At 42.5% G+C, this 14269-nt stretch overlaps 1 protein-coding gene across 5 annotated transcripts in view; it reads left to right on the forward strand.

The window, feature by feature from the left end:
• LOC119951454 (phosphorylase b kinase regulatory subunit alpha, skeletal muscle isoform-like) overlaps positions 1-14269 on the forward strand; it is a 132597-nt gene that overhangs the window by 28045 nt on the left and 90283 nt on the right. For all 5 annotated transcript variants that reach the window (XM_038774655.1, XM_038774656.1, XM_038774659.1 and 2 more), the window contains exons 8-11: positions 604-750; positions 2922-2975; positions 4305-4427; positions 6792-6887. In XM_038774655.1, the coding sequence (XP_038630583.1) occupies positions 604-750; positions 2922-2975; positions 4305-4427; positions 6792-6887 (420 nt within the window). The remainder of the gene's footprint in view (positions 1-603; positions 751-2921; positions 2976-4304; positions 4428-6791; positions 6888-14269) is intronic.

A 14269-nucleotide genomic window follows, 5' to 3' on the forward strand; every position in this document is an offset into this window, starting at 1 on the left:
TAATTTATCCAATTCCTATTGAAAACCTCGATTGAATCTGCCTCCACCACACTGGCAGGCAGTGCATTCCAGATCCTAATCACTCGCTAAACTGTTGCTTTACATCCACATGGTGGTCAGAGGCATCCTCAGTTTGATGCCTCATTCAAAAGACAGGACCTTCAGCACTGCAGTCCTCCATCAACATTGTACTGAAGTGTCAACTTAGATTATATCCTCCGGATTCTGGAGTGAGATTTGAATCTATAGCTTTTTTACTCCCAAGTGTCATCACTGAATTGAGATATATAACAATACAAATATATCTTGAGGTCTACACATCAGTATCAACACTTTTCCAACACCTTCTATTTATATTTTAATATTTTTCCTTTAATCAGTTATGTGCTATATTACTTCAGTATGTTTGCTTCATTTCATTGGAATGAGTGAATCACTATTTTAGAATGCGGTGAAAACCAGGTAACGGTCGCAAATTGTGTTCCTGACTGCAGACTTTGAGCAATTACACAGTTGTTATGTGTTTCCTTGCATTGCATAAACATAATAATTGTTTTGTTTCAATATTTTTGCTGATGAAATTATGTGTGCATTTTATTTCAGTCTATTCTACATTCAATGTTACCTAGGGCATCAACATCCAAAGAGATTGATGCTGGTCTCCTCTCGATCATCTCCTACCCAGCTTTTGCAGTTGAGAAGATTGAACTTGTAGAGTTAACTAAACAAGAGATCATTACAAAGCTGCAGGTAAGTTTTTTTTTTCAGGTTGTTCCCCTCTTCTGTTAAGATTGACTTGCGCTAAGTTTAAATTCTGTACGTGCTAAAAGCTTTTTTGATGCCCTTCCAATTGGCTTTTCTTCTATCGCATCAATAGTCAGTATAATTTACCCACTGACTGGTAGTGAACTTGAGCGAGCTTGAAAGAGACTCTTCAGCAGCACAAGTTTTAGTAATTTATTTATTTATTTTTTTAAAATACTTTTTATTGAAGAAATTTTTCAGAGTACAAACATTTTAACCCCCCCTACATTTGAATTATATCAAAACAAAGTCAAATCCCCCTACTTAACAAGAATCCCCCCCACCCCCTACCCGCGCGCCCCCCCCGCCTCCCCCCCCCCCCCCCCCCGCCTACGAACCGGCCGCCAGACCACCTTGTCGTTTCTGGCAGTGTCCTCGGGCAGGCCTTGCCCGTGACACCACCGATACCGTGTTTCCTTCGTTGTTATCCCCCCTCCCTCCCCCCCCCCCCACCCCCCTCCCCTCCCCCCCACCCTTCCCCCCCCCCCCCCTCCCTCCCCCCCTCCCCTCCCCTCCCGGGTTGCTGCTGTCACGACCTCAGTTTCTATCTCTGATCTAAGAGGTCCAGGAAGGGTTGCCATCGCCTGAAAAACCCCTGCACCGACCCTCTCAGGGTGAATTTGATTCTTTCCAATTGGATGAAGTTTGCCATGTCGTTTAACCAGGTGTTAACACTTGGAGGCCTTGCGTCCCTCCACTGAATCAAGATCCTCCTCCGAGCCACCAAGGACGCAAAGGCTAATATTCCAGCCTCCCTCGCCTCCTGTACCCCCGGCTCCACCCCAACCCCGAAGATCGCAAGTCCCCATCCTGGCTTGACCCTGGACCCCACCACTCTCGAGACCGTCCCTGCCACCCCCTTCCAGAACTCCTCCAGTGCCGGACAAGTTTTAGTAATTTATGATCTACCCATAATCCTCTACCTCCCTGAAGCAGATCTTTGTTGAAATTGGAACTTGTAGCATTATTGTCCTTGCTATGTGCAGAGTGGTTAGCATAGAGAACCTCTAGTATCACATTGGGATATAGGGTTTGCTCTACCGGCCATGTTGCACCCCCAGTCCCAGAGGATCGGTGGCCCCCGGCTGGGGCTCCCAGATGTTCGGAGGTCCCTGGATGGTTGGCCTCTGGGCAGGGTGGCACCCTGGCACTGCTGAGGTGCCACGGTGATGCTGTCAGTGGTACTGCCAGGCTGGCATTGTGCCCATGCTGGGGTCAGGCTTGGGAGTGCCCTGCCGTGTGAGGTGTGTGTGGGGGGAGGGTGCGAGGATCCCTCTTGTACATGAGTTGGGGCTTTTGGGGGGGGGGGGGGGGGGGGTTGGGTTGGAGGGAATTGAGAGATCGGGGTGCCATTTAAATATGGCATTCCAATCTCCTGCAGTGAGGAGCTCTGACGAGCGGAGCTCTTCAGTGCAGGAAATGTGACTAAGTGCGGCTTCGGCAGAGCGTGTGTGCTGAGGCCTGGATTGCAACAGAGTCCCATTCGATAGCATGGTTTTTCATGGGAAACACCTGGCTAATTGTGCTCGATACGGGACTCTGTTGCAATTTGGTCATTGTGTTTCCCCAAAATAATCAAAATATTTAAAAAAATATATGAGCAGTCACTTGGTCTTAATTTCCTATTTTATGCATTTATTTCATTTTGATTTGCGTTATGCCCTTCGATTGTCATTTTTTTGAAAGACACCTCTTGAAGTGACTGTTAAAATTTTCTTCGCACCAAAGCTCCGTCAGCTGCTTATTTCACTTTCCAATCCTGCTCTATCAAAGCTGATAGTTAAGATTAGAAACTCGTCAGGATATTTTGGCTGCAAAACACATTTTCCCATTCCGTGAAATTATTGTCCATCTGTGAGAATGCTGATCACAGCTAGCTTGTTTCATTTGTGATTCATGACTCTGATCAAATTGACTAAGCTTGATTGGCTCCCGCTCGGTTCTCTTCTGTGCCCGGCCCCCTTCCGGCTCTCCTCTGTGCCCGCAGATGGTTCTGTGAAATTTGCTCATCATATTCAAAGGGAATTTGAGTGATGCAGCTAATGATAGGGACTGTTTGAATGTCAGCATTGATCTCTTGCACCTAACTGTTGTTGTGCTTGTCCACATTACAACAGGGTCGTTATGGTTGCTGTCGGTTTCTTAGAGATGGTTACAAAACTCCAAAAGAGGTATAGTGGCTTTTCTTTGAAATTTTTTGTGCTATTAATTTTTTCAACATTCATGCATGTTGCCCTGTAACGTGAGTGATATTTCTTTGTTGCCGCAAAGAGAAAAGTTATGGAGGTGCCCACACTCTGGATTCTTGTAAAACATGATGAGAGATTTATTAAGGGTTTCACTCATATAATCAAACTGGTGATGTGACACAGAACCAGCAAGAATGCATTCCCAGACACATTACAATTAGCATGATTTCATGTTCACAAAAATACAAAAGATTGATCAGAATTTAGTGGTCAGCAGGGAAATGATGGCACACCAACCTAAAAGAAACCTACCCACAAAGATCCAGCGATCTCTGTATTGTGTATTTTCCCTTTCCTGGCATTAGTTTGAATCTATTGCCAAGTCAAGGGGATTTTCAGGCATCCAGCAACATTGATGTCATCGTGCAGGGAAAGCAACCAATGGCATTGAAGAATTCTCACGGGCAACAAACCAGGAAGTAAAATGTTTTGATTGTCTCGTATTTTATAAATTTTACGAAGTGCAAAATAAATATCGAGCCATACACATTAGAAGTTTGTGTCATAAAAAAATTACATTTACAATGGAGTTTTTAATTGTAATGGAACATTACCATAGCAGGCATAGAATAATTAGCGCAGCGTAGATGACTGTTGTTCAGTCATCATTTTGGATTTGTAATTTTCTCCTTATTTTTCTGATCATTCAATTTTTAATGTTATTTTTATGATTAAATTAGAAAATATACAGTGATCAGAGTTGTTTAGACATGCATGCTTCAGCTGTATCAACTGAGAATGTAGGAGCTTCACCAATGGTGGATGAAGAAATTATGTGACAAGTTTACATGGGAAGTTTCCGTTACAAATCTAAAAGTGGGATGTGCACTTTGATACAAGATTTTTAATATAAATAGATTGATACATTCTTGCATGTCATGGGTTGTTTCCCAGGTGTGCCAGTATCCCAAACTCATTTACAATGCTCCTTTTAGGCTATAGGAGGTATGCATAAATGGCCCAAGACTAAATTGTCCTCCTGTAGGAACAACTAATTCCCAACCAGCACCCTCCCTCGATTGTTCAACTGGGATCAGGAGATTCTCATTGATGGAGTCACTGATATGAACTTCCAATTTACCAATCTGATGCATTGCAGGGGATTTTCTGCCCAAGGGTACCTTGAAAAGCAACTGGCTACCACTTTTTGATATAACATCTTTGTCCACTCATTGTGTCTCATCACTTTTTGGGTAGAATTATTTTGATTCACTACCTTAGCTAAAAGAATTCACCTTGATTTGTTTTTAGGATCCTGGCAGGCTTTATTATGAACCCGCAGAACTGAAGTTTTTTGAAAACCTAGAATGTGAATGGCCTTTGTTCTGGACATACATGATACTTGATGGCCTGTTCAATAAGAATATGCAGCAGGTAAAATAAAATGTGATGTAAATTAACTTAAAATGTGTAAATCAAAATATGATGTACTCTTGGATAATACATTTTAGGTGCAGAATGTAAATTGTCTTTATGTTTATTTCCATTATAACTGGATGATTTGTCAGCTCCTGTGAGGCCGTAAAAGTATTTTCCAATTGGGACATCTTGTTGCCCCGAAGATGTCTGTCTTAATTCTGAGGTAGCGCTCTCACCCCTGAGTCAAAGGATGGTGGGTTCAAGATCCATTCCAGAGATTTAAAGTGCATTGCTGAATTGAGGTTTTGTTTTATTCATGGAATCATAGAATCACTGGAGTGCAGAAGGAGGCAATTTGGCCCATTGAGTCTACACTGACTCTCGGAAAGAGCATCTTACCTCGGCCCACTCCTCTGCCCTATCCCTGTAGCCCACAACCCCACCTAACCGTTGGACACTAATGGACAATTTAGAGTGGTCAGTCCACCTAACCTGCCCATCTGTGGACTGGGAGGAAACCAGAGCACTCGGAATAAACCCATGTAGACATGGGGAGAATGCGCAAACTCCACACAGGCAAACTCCTCACAGTCACCCAACGTTGGAATTGAAACCGTTCCCTGGTGCTGTGAGGCAGCAGTGCTAACGAGTGTGCCACCGTGCCGCTTGTTGAAGGTGCTTGTCTTTCAAACAAGGTGTTAAACTGAGGTCCCATCTACCGTCACAGGTGAATAGAATATATCCTATAATGTTATTTGAATAAGTATCCTAGCTAAAATTTATCCCTCAAACATCTCACTTAATCTTCTCCTCCACAACTGATTATCTCATCGCTGTTTGTCGCATGTGATGTTACAACAGTGATTATTCTTCAAGAGAACTTCATTGGATGTGAAAATGTTTTAAAACATCCTAGGGCCATGAATGGTGCTATGTATATTTATTTATTTGTAAATTTAGAGTACCCAATTCTCTCCTTATCCCAGTTAAGGGGCACTTTACCGTGGCCAATCCACCTACCCTGCACATCTTTTTGGTTGTAGTGGTGAGACCCACTCTGACACGGGGAGAATGTGCAAACTCCGCAGGGACAATGACCCGGGGCCGGTATTGAACCCGGGTCCTCGGCGCTGTGAGGCAGCAGTGCTAACCACTGCGCCACCATCCTGCCCCAAATGGTGCTATGTAAATGCAAGTTCTTTATCTACCTCGCGATATATCTTACAAATCTTTATGAAGCAACCCATTCAACAATAGTTGCATGGTTGCCAATATTACAGGCTTTCTTGCTATAACAGATGTTTGTCCCAGAATAGTTGATATTATTTTGTCTTGGATAGATTAGAAAACATAAAGGCACACTGTTAAAGTATTATTATAAGATTTTATGTTGAAGAGATTGGATGCAGTAAATTTTCAAAAATTAAAAAATTGACCGAAAATAGCTGCCAGTACTTGTATTGTATAATTAGCACACCCGCAACTTTGTTGTATGCTTGTGCAAATTCATGAACCTAAATTAAACTGCATTAATATATTTGAACTTGATTTCCTATTTGTGTTTAGAACCAATAGTTGATCTCGCGTCGTGTTTCCCAATGTTCTTTCATGAAGAAGTGGATTATTGTATTATTAATTACAGAAAATTAAAGTGTGACATGTTGGTGGGGTGGGGAAGTTACTTCAATTGTAATTATTGGTGAGGCAGAAGCAATTAAGTGGGTTGGGCAAATGGAAATTGTGGGTGTAGTGAACGTTGAGAAGGAAGCTTAAAATACAAGAATTATACCATGAATGGAAATAGGCTTCGTGCTATTGATCAGACCGATTTGGGAACACTTGTTCATAAGACAGCAAAAGAAGCAGCTCAGTGAGATGAGATTGAAAAATAAAAGGAATTAAATTCTGGACTTCAAAAAATCTACAGAATATAAAATCCTATAGCAAACGATGAGCCGACGGAAGTGTGGTTAGACCGCCATTAGAGTGCTGTGTGTAATATTGGGGCCCATGGTTCGAGGAACTTTTGAGCAGGTACAACATAGATTCACCATCATTCTGCCTTGTGTGTGAAAATACAAATAAAATGAAGACTTGGAAATTCAGTTTTCCACCTTTTTTGTTATTCTGTGATCTGATGATTCCAGATGAATGATTACAGAGTGATAGTGCAATATTAACATTGTAAATGGCACTGCAGATAAAACACTGTAGATAAAAACAGAATTTTCCATAGTTGACGGTCAAGAAAAAAGGGCCATAGATGTAAAAATAAATGTCGATCAGTCAAACAATTTTTGCAAGTATTTATCTCACAATCAGTGAACATTCATGACTTGAAAAAGAACTGCACTCGTTCTTTGTGTTTTCTTATTAAAGGTTGAAGAGTACAGGGAAGCCCTGGATGGAATTCTTGTCAAGCAGGAGGGTGGAATTCGTTTAATACCTGAACTTTATAGTGTTCCAGCTGATAAGGTAATTTTAAAATACCTCCTAATGGGTACAGGACAGCTAATAAGAAAATAGCAACAGGAGTTGGCCATTCAGCCTCTTGAGCCTGCTCCACCATCCTGTTGGGTCATGGCTGATCATCTACCTGAACATCATTTTCCTGCGTCATCTTCATGTCCCTTCATGTAATTAGCCGCTGGTAATCTTTTGTTCACTGTTTTGAACATGTTCAATGGTCGAGATTCCAAAGCTTACTGGGATAGAGAAGACCAAAGATTCACTCGTCTCAGTGAAGGAATTCCTCCTCATTTCAGTCTTAAACGGCCTAGCTCTTATCCTGACATTATGTTCCCTGGTTTTAGACTCACCAGTTAGGGAAACATCTTATCTACATCTGTCCTGTCATGCCTGCTAAAAATTGTAAGTTTCCATGAGGTCACCTTTCATTCTTCAAAATTTTAGGGAATGCAGAACCTATCTCCTCAACCTCTCGTCATAAGACAATCCCACTGGGAAGGGGTGTGTGTCACACACACACACAAGCAAACACAGCCGAGTTGACGAGATGGGAGGAGGGGGGAGTATGCAAGGGAGGGGGGCGGGGGTAAATGGTTGGGGGGGGGGGGGAGGGCTGGTAAATGGGACCATAGACCGAGCCAAAAGGCGGCAAAATGTATATAACGTTTTTTAAAAATAAAAAAATTTAGAGTGCCCAGTTCATTTTTCCAATTAAGGGGCAATTGTAACGTGGCCAATCCACCTACCCTGCGCATCTTTGGGTTGTGGGGGCGTAACCCACGCAGTCACGGGCAGACTGTGCAAACTCCACACGGACAGTGACCCAAAGCCGGGATCGAACCTGGGACCTCGGCGTCGTGAGGCAACAGGGCTAACCCACTGTGCCACCGTGCTGCCCTAAATGTATACAAAGTTAATTAATTTATTTGTGTACAATAAAATAAATTAACGCAGTTAAGAGAAATATATATATACAATTGTTCATAAATATGGAAAATGCCAATAATTGTTTTAAAAAAGACAATCCCACCATCCCAGGGATTAGTCTGGTGAACCTCCATTGCACCACCTCTATTGCAAGTCTATCCCTCCTTAGTTAAGGGAGCCAAAACTGCACACAATGCTCCACTTGCAGTCTCACCAAGGCTCTATCCAATTGTAGCAAGACACCGTTACTCCTGTACTCAAAATAACTGTGACGGAGGCCAGCATGCCATATTCCTTTCTAATTACTTGCTGTACCTGCATGCTAACTTTTAGTGACTCATGAACAAGGGCACCTGCACTTCCCGACCTCTCACCATTTAAAAAATGTTCTGCGGTTCTGCTTTTTCTACCAAAGCTAAATACCTTCACGCTTATTCACATTATATTCCATCTGCCATGTTCCAGCCCATTCACGTGGCCTGCCCAAATCCTCTTGAAGCCTCTTTGCATCCTCCTTACAACTTGCGTTCCCACCCAGTTTGCTGTCATCAGCAAATTTGGAGATATTGCAATGGCTCCCACACCCAAATCATCTATATAAATTGTGAACCACTGTGGGTCTAGCATGGATTCTTGTGGTAATAACATCCTGCCGTCCTGAGAATTATCTGTTTATCCGTGGTATTTCCTTTCTGTTTGATTTTTAAAATAAATTTAGAGTACCCAATTATTTGTTTTCCAATTAAGGGGCACCTAACCAGCACATCTTTTGGGTTGTGGGGGTGAAACCCACGCAGACACGGGGAAAATGTGCAAACTTCACACAGACAGATTGAACCCGAGTCCTCGGCACCATGGGCAGCAGCGCTGACCACTGCCACCATATTGCTGGGAGATTTTCTGAATCTTCTTTTGTGAAGACAAATGCAAAGTAACTGTTTAGTTTCTCTGCCATTTCCCTGCTCTCCAATATGAATTACCCTCCTGTAATGGACTCAAATTTGTCCTAACTAATCCTTTCCTTTTCACATCCCAAAAGAAGCTTTTACAGTCTACTTTTATGTTGCTCGCTAGTTTGCATTCATATTCTTTTTTTCTCTCTCTTTATCAGTTTTTGGGTCTAATTTTGCTGGGTTCTAATTCTCTCAGTCCTCAGGTTTATTACTTTGAGCAAAATTTAATGGAAACATTTCTGTTCACTTGTGGTGTGTTTTGCAGAGAGTTTTCTGCCGGTGAGTTCCCCACTGCTATCTGACGGCACTTAGTCACTTTTTTGGACCCTGTGGAGTTTCTCTCCGGTTTAGCCCACAGAATTATTTTTCTGCATTGGGGAGCTGAAATCTGAGACCAGGCCACTGTTTTGCCCTGATCCCCCTACCCACACCCACATGGGCATTACCCCACGTCCCACTCGAGTGAGGATGTTCCTGGGCCCCTCCCTCTTCAGGCCACCCCATGCCCCCTTACAGGTCCCCCATCTCGCACTGTCCCCCATCCATCAATACCCCCCCCCCCCCCGCCTCAACGTCACAGCGGTCACAATGTCATACCTGCCCTGCACCCCCCACCCCCCACCCCCTCCTCCTTTCATGTGTATGGCCCTCCTTGGGCCTTGGCACTGCCACTCTGGCCCCCTGGCAGCGCTCCTGCCAGCTTGGCAGTGCTGCCTGGGCACTTTGGCAGTGGCAAGCTGTCTGCATGGTAGAGGACCAGGGTGCCACCCTGCACTATCCCTGGCCACCCAGATGACCCGGGAAACCCTCCAGGTGCCGTCAGCCTGGTACCATGTTTGTGTAGACAAGTACTGAATGGCACCCAGCTACGGCCTCGCTGGGGAGGCCGGTAAATCTCATGTAAGCTTGCCTAAGTAGGTTTGGCCATGCCCCTTTTGGCGGGATTCTTATTTTGCACCTCGTGGGACTTGGGTATATCCTGTGAGGTGTAAAGGCCGTCTGGAAGCCCTCAGAAGGTCTCTCCTGGGATCCACCGGCCATGTTGCACAAGTGCTCGAGTGCAACTCAGCTGTTGCATTGCATCCTTTATCTGGCATCCTTATAAACTTCCTTTGATCTCAGGCAATCTTTAACTTCTTTTGTTATCTATGGTTCACTTACCTTTGCTTTGGGTGTTTGATTCTTAGGTGAATGTATATCTTTTTTAGACTGTTTAGTATTTTTTTAAATACGCACCATTTCCTGATTACCATCAATTTTTAAAAATGTATTTTCCCAATCTACTATAGCCAGCTTGCCCTTCTTACCTTTTGTAATTTCCTTTCTTCAGACTGAAGACCCTAGTTTCAGAATGAACTATATCACATTCAAATTTAATGCAAAATTCTATCATTATAATGGTCACTATTTCTCAAAGACTCCTTTACTGCAAGGTTATTAATTCGCCCTTTCTCATTACACACACTAAATCCCCAAAAAGTTGGCTCCTCAAAGTACTGTTCCAGAAATCCATCTCGTACACAGTCCAGGAATTTCTCCTCCAGAGCTTTCGTGGAGATTCAGTTAACCCAGTCTGTGTAAATTGAAAATGACCATTATTTTTGTTTAATAAATTTAGAATACCCAATTATATTTTCTCCAATTAATGGGCAATTTAGTGTGGCCAGTCCACCTAACCTGCACATCTTTGGGTTGTGGGAGTGAAACCCATGCAGACATGGGGAGAATGTGCAAACTCCACATGGACAGTGATCCAGGGCTGGGATTCGAGCCCAGGTCCTCAGCACCGCAAGTCCCAGTGCTAACCACTGCACCACATGCTGCCCGAAGATGACCATTATTACTCTATTACTCACGGAGCATACATTTATAATTTCCTGATTTATACCGTGCCCAACATTAGGACTAGTTTCCTGCCCTATAAACAACTCTCACCAATGTTTGCTGCACCGTACAATTTCTTACCTCCACCCAAACTGATTCCACATCTTGACCCTTCGGTCTAAGATCCTCTCTTACTAATGTACTGACCTTGTTCCCTATTAAGAGTACTACCCCATCCCCTTTTCATTTTTGCCTACCCTTCCTAAATTCCAAATATCCTTGGATATTCGGTTCCCAATCTTGGTCACGGCGCAGCCACATCTCTGTAATGGTAATTAAGTCGTACCATTTACCTCGATTTGTCCATTCAAATCATCAACCTTTTTGCAAATGCTACGCGCATTCAGATAGTGCTTTTAATTCTGCTTTTTTAACATTATTCTCTATTCTGATCCTATTTGCTGCCTACCCATACTTTGTCTGATTTTGCTTTTTACCAGTTTTGCTTCCTTTGAATTTGAGCTCCCTGTCAGGTTCCCATTCTATAATAATAATAATCTTGATCATTAACATTGCAATGAAGTTACTATTAAAAGCCACGAGTCTCCACATTCCAGCGCCTGTTCGGGTACGCAGAGGGAGAATTCAGAATGTCCAAATCACCTAATAGCATGTCTTTCAGGACTTGTAGGAGGAAACCGGAGGAAACCCATGCAGACACTGGGAGAACGCACAGACAGTGACCCAAGCCGGAAATCGAACTTGGAACCCTGGCGATGTGAAGCCATAGTGCTAACCACTATGCTACTGTGCTGCCCTATTCTCTTGCCAATCTAGTTTAATCAATTTTTCTAAATTAAATTCCATCCAAATTGGGAAACATAAGAATATTTTTCTGACCAAGTAACTGTAAAAGTATGTTTGTCACTAATTATTTGCCTACTGTCACAATGCTGTTTGCCAGAGTAGCCATCTAATGTACGTTCTTTCCTTGTGACGAGGTGCCAAGCCCCTGAAAAAGACATTAACTAGGTGTTGGAAATGCAGTGTCGAAACACCCATCCAATCTCTCGCATAATGTATTAGACATTTGTTTTGTCTAATTATCGCATGCTTTTATTGACTCATCTATCTGTAATGACCTTTTTCTTCTCATGCTGTAATTGAATCCTGCTGTTAATGGTGACTTTGGAACACTGCAGTTGTGTCTTTCTCAACTATTTAGTCTGTACTGCAGAGGAATTCTTGTGTTCCAACAAACTGTTTCTCTGGCAGTGGCCAATAAACATCTGAGAGGCACATTAATTTGGCACGCCTCTGTAGCTGAATAGAACAGTATTATCTCTGTGCCTTGGCCAATCAATGGAATGCCTCCTTTCAACAAACTCTTAATAGTCTAAGTAAAATCCACACAGCTAGCTATCTCATCCTGATTTAGAGTCCTAGCAACCAATATACTATTAGTTTGTCAGCCCAAAAAATCAAATCGCAAGCAATTCTCATATGCAATATTACATTGAATATTTTTGATGCGTGTTGTATCAAAAATGTTTTGTATTTGCAGAAACATTTTTTTGTTACTGTACATGCTACTTGTGACCATATGAGTTTGTATGTGCACGTTCTAAAAACTTCTACAGGTTCCCAGAGATTAGAATTTAAGGCATAGAAAGCTGGAACTTTATTTGTTTGAGTGAAGCTGATCTTTAACTCCTTCATATCAGCTTCTAATGTGCATGTCCCAATCTTTGTTGCACCTTTATAAAATGATTAGAAAGGATAATCAACACACATTTCTTCCTGGTTTGCTGTATGTGATAATACTTCAATGTGATTGTCTACTTACCCTACATGCTGACGTTACTGTTGTTGGACATCTGGACATACCCTTCCTTGGTGGCTGATTAAAATTGGCATCTTGAAAAGGGCAGTCCACATCCAGGGATTGAGAGATCCTATTGGGCAGCTTTCTTAAAGGCCAGCAGCGACTGCCATTGCTTTATTGCAAAATCTGGGCCTATGTTTATTGTCTATTGTATGTGCGTACAATTTTATAATGGAAGCTATCTGTTCTGCATCACAGAGTCATTGATGTTTACAGCATGGAAACAGACCTTTCGGCCCAGCTTGTCCATGCCGCCCAGTTTCTATCACTAAGCTAGTCCCATTTGCCTGCATTTGGCCCATATCCCTCTATACCTACTTTGCCCATGTAACTGTCTGACTGCTTTTTAAAGGAAAAAGTTGTACCCGCCTCTACCACTGCATCTGGCAGCCCGTTCCAGATGCTCATCACCCTCTGTGTGAAATAATTTTCCCTCTGGTCTCTTTTATATCTCTCCCCTTAAACCTATTCCCTCTAGTTCTAGACTCCTCTAATCTTTGTGAAAAGATGTTGACTATCTACCTTATCTATGCTCCTCATTATTTTGTAGAACTCTATAAGCTCACCCCTAAGCCTCCTACGCTCCAGGGAAAAAGTCCCAGCCTCTCCTTATAACTCAGACCATCAAGTTAGCGTACTCTTATTATCTCTTCTGCACTCTTTCTAGTTTAACAATATCCTTCCTATAATAGGGTAACCAGAGTTGAACACCGTGTTCCATGTGTGGTCTTACCTATGTCTTGTAAAACTTCAACAAGACGTCCCAACTCCTGTATTCAATATTCTGACCAATAAAACCTAGCATGCTGAATGCCTTCTTCACCACCCTGTCCACCTGCGATTCCACCTTCAAGGAGCTATGAACCTGTACCCCTAGATCTCTTTGTTCAGTAACTCTCCCCAACTCCCTACCATTAACTTGAGTAGGTCCTGCCCTGATTTGATCTGCCAAAATGCATCACCTCACACTCATGTATCAGAGAATACATCCTGCTCGTGAAGTGTCACCTCTCATGGGGTTTATAAGGATCCAGTGTGTGGCACTTCCATACCTTTTCTCTTTGCGGCGAACTCGGGGATATGAAACTACAAATTTCTTATCTCGCTGTTACTCTCACTTTCCATGCTTATTCTCATCCACATTTTTATTACTTTGAGCAGAAGCTGCCTATAATACATTCTTACCTGTAAAAAAAATAAATTTTATATTTTTGACAATTTCATATATTTTACAGTCTTCCCTCCTTATTCTTTCTGTTATACTGGGGATTTCCCAATTGATCTTCCCATGGGGCTTGTGGAATAACAGTGCCTCTGCTGAGGGACGAAGGCCCAACAGTAGAGATCTCAGCATCTCAGGATGGTCCTGGCTGGGATTTGGAGTGTTGCTTAGTTTGCTGTATTTCCTAAATGTGATTGGAAATGAACTACTTTTGACTTACCTTTTCGGGACTCCTAATTGACTGCAATATTTTCTGCAAATGAAATGTCCGATGCTCTCGATGCTTCCATACAGAAGCAAATACAGGTAATTGAGAACATTAACCAGAGAGGGGAGCAGTTGGGCAACAAATCAACTGTGAGAATTCTTTTAGAGAAGATGAGGTCCCATGTGTTTCATGTATCTGACATATCTTGGACTTTGAAAGCAAGTTATTAATGAACTATTATTGCTTGATTCCAATGGACTTTCTAACAATGTAGCCAATGGTTGCCAGGTCACTGGATTCTCGTCTTTCTATTTCTATTTTAATCTGACTTTGTTTGAATGATATTTTTGGGATTAACATTTTCTTTAC

The sequence above is a fragment of the Scyliorhinus canicula genome, chromosome 17 (assembly GCF_902713615.1).
Source record: "Scyliorhinus canicula chromosome 17, sScyCan1.1, whole genome shotgun sequence".
In the NCBI taxonomy this organism is placed as follows: domain Eukaryota; kingdom Metazoa; phylum Chordata; class Chondrichthyes; order Carcharhiniformes; family Scyliorhinidae; genus Scyliorhinus; species Scyliorhinus canicula.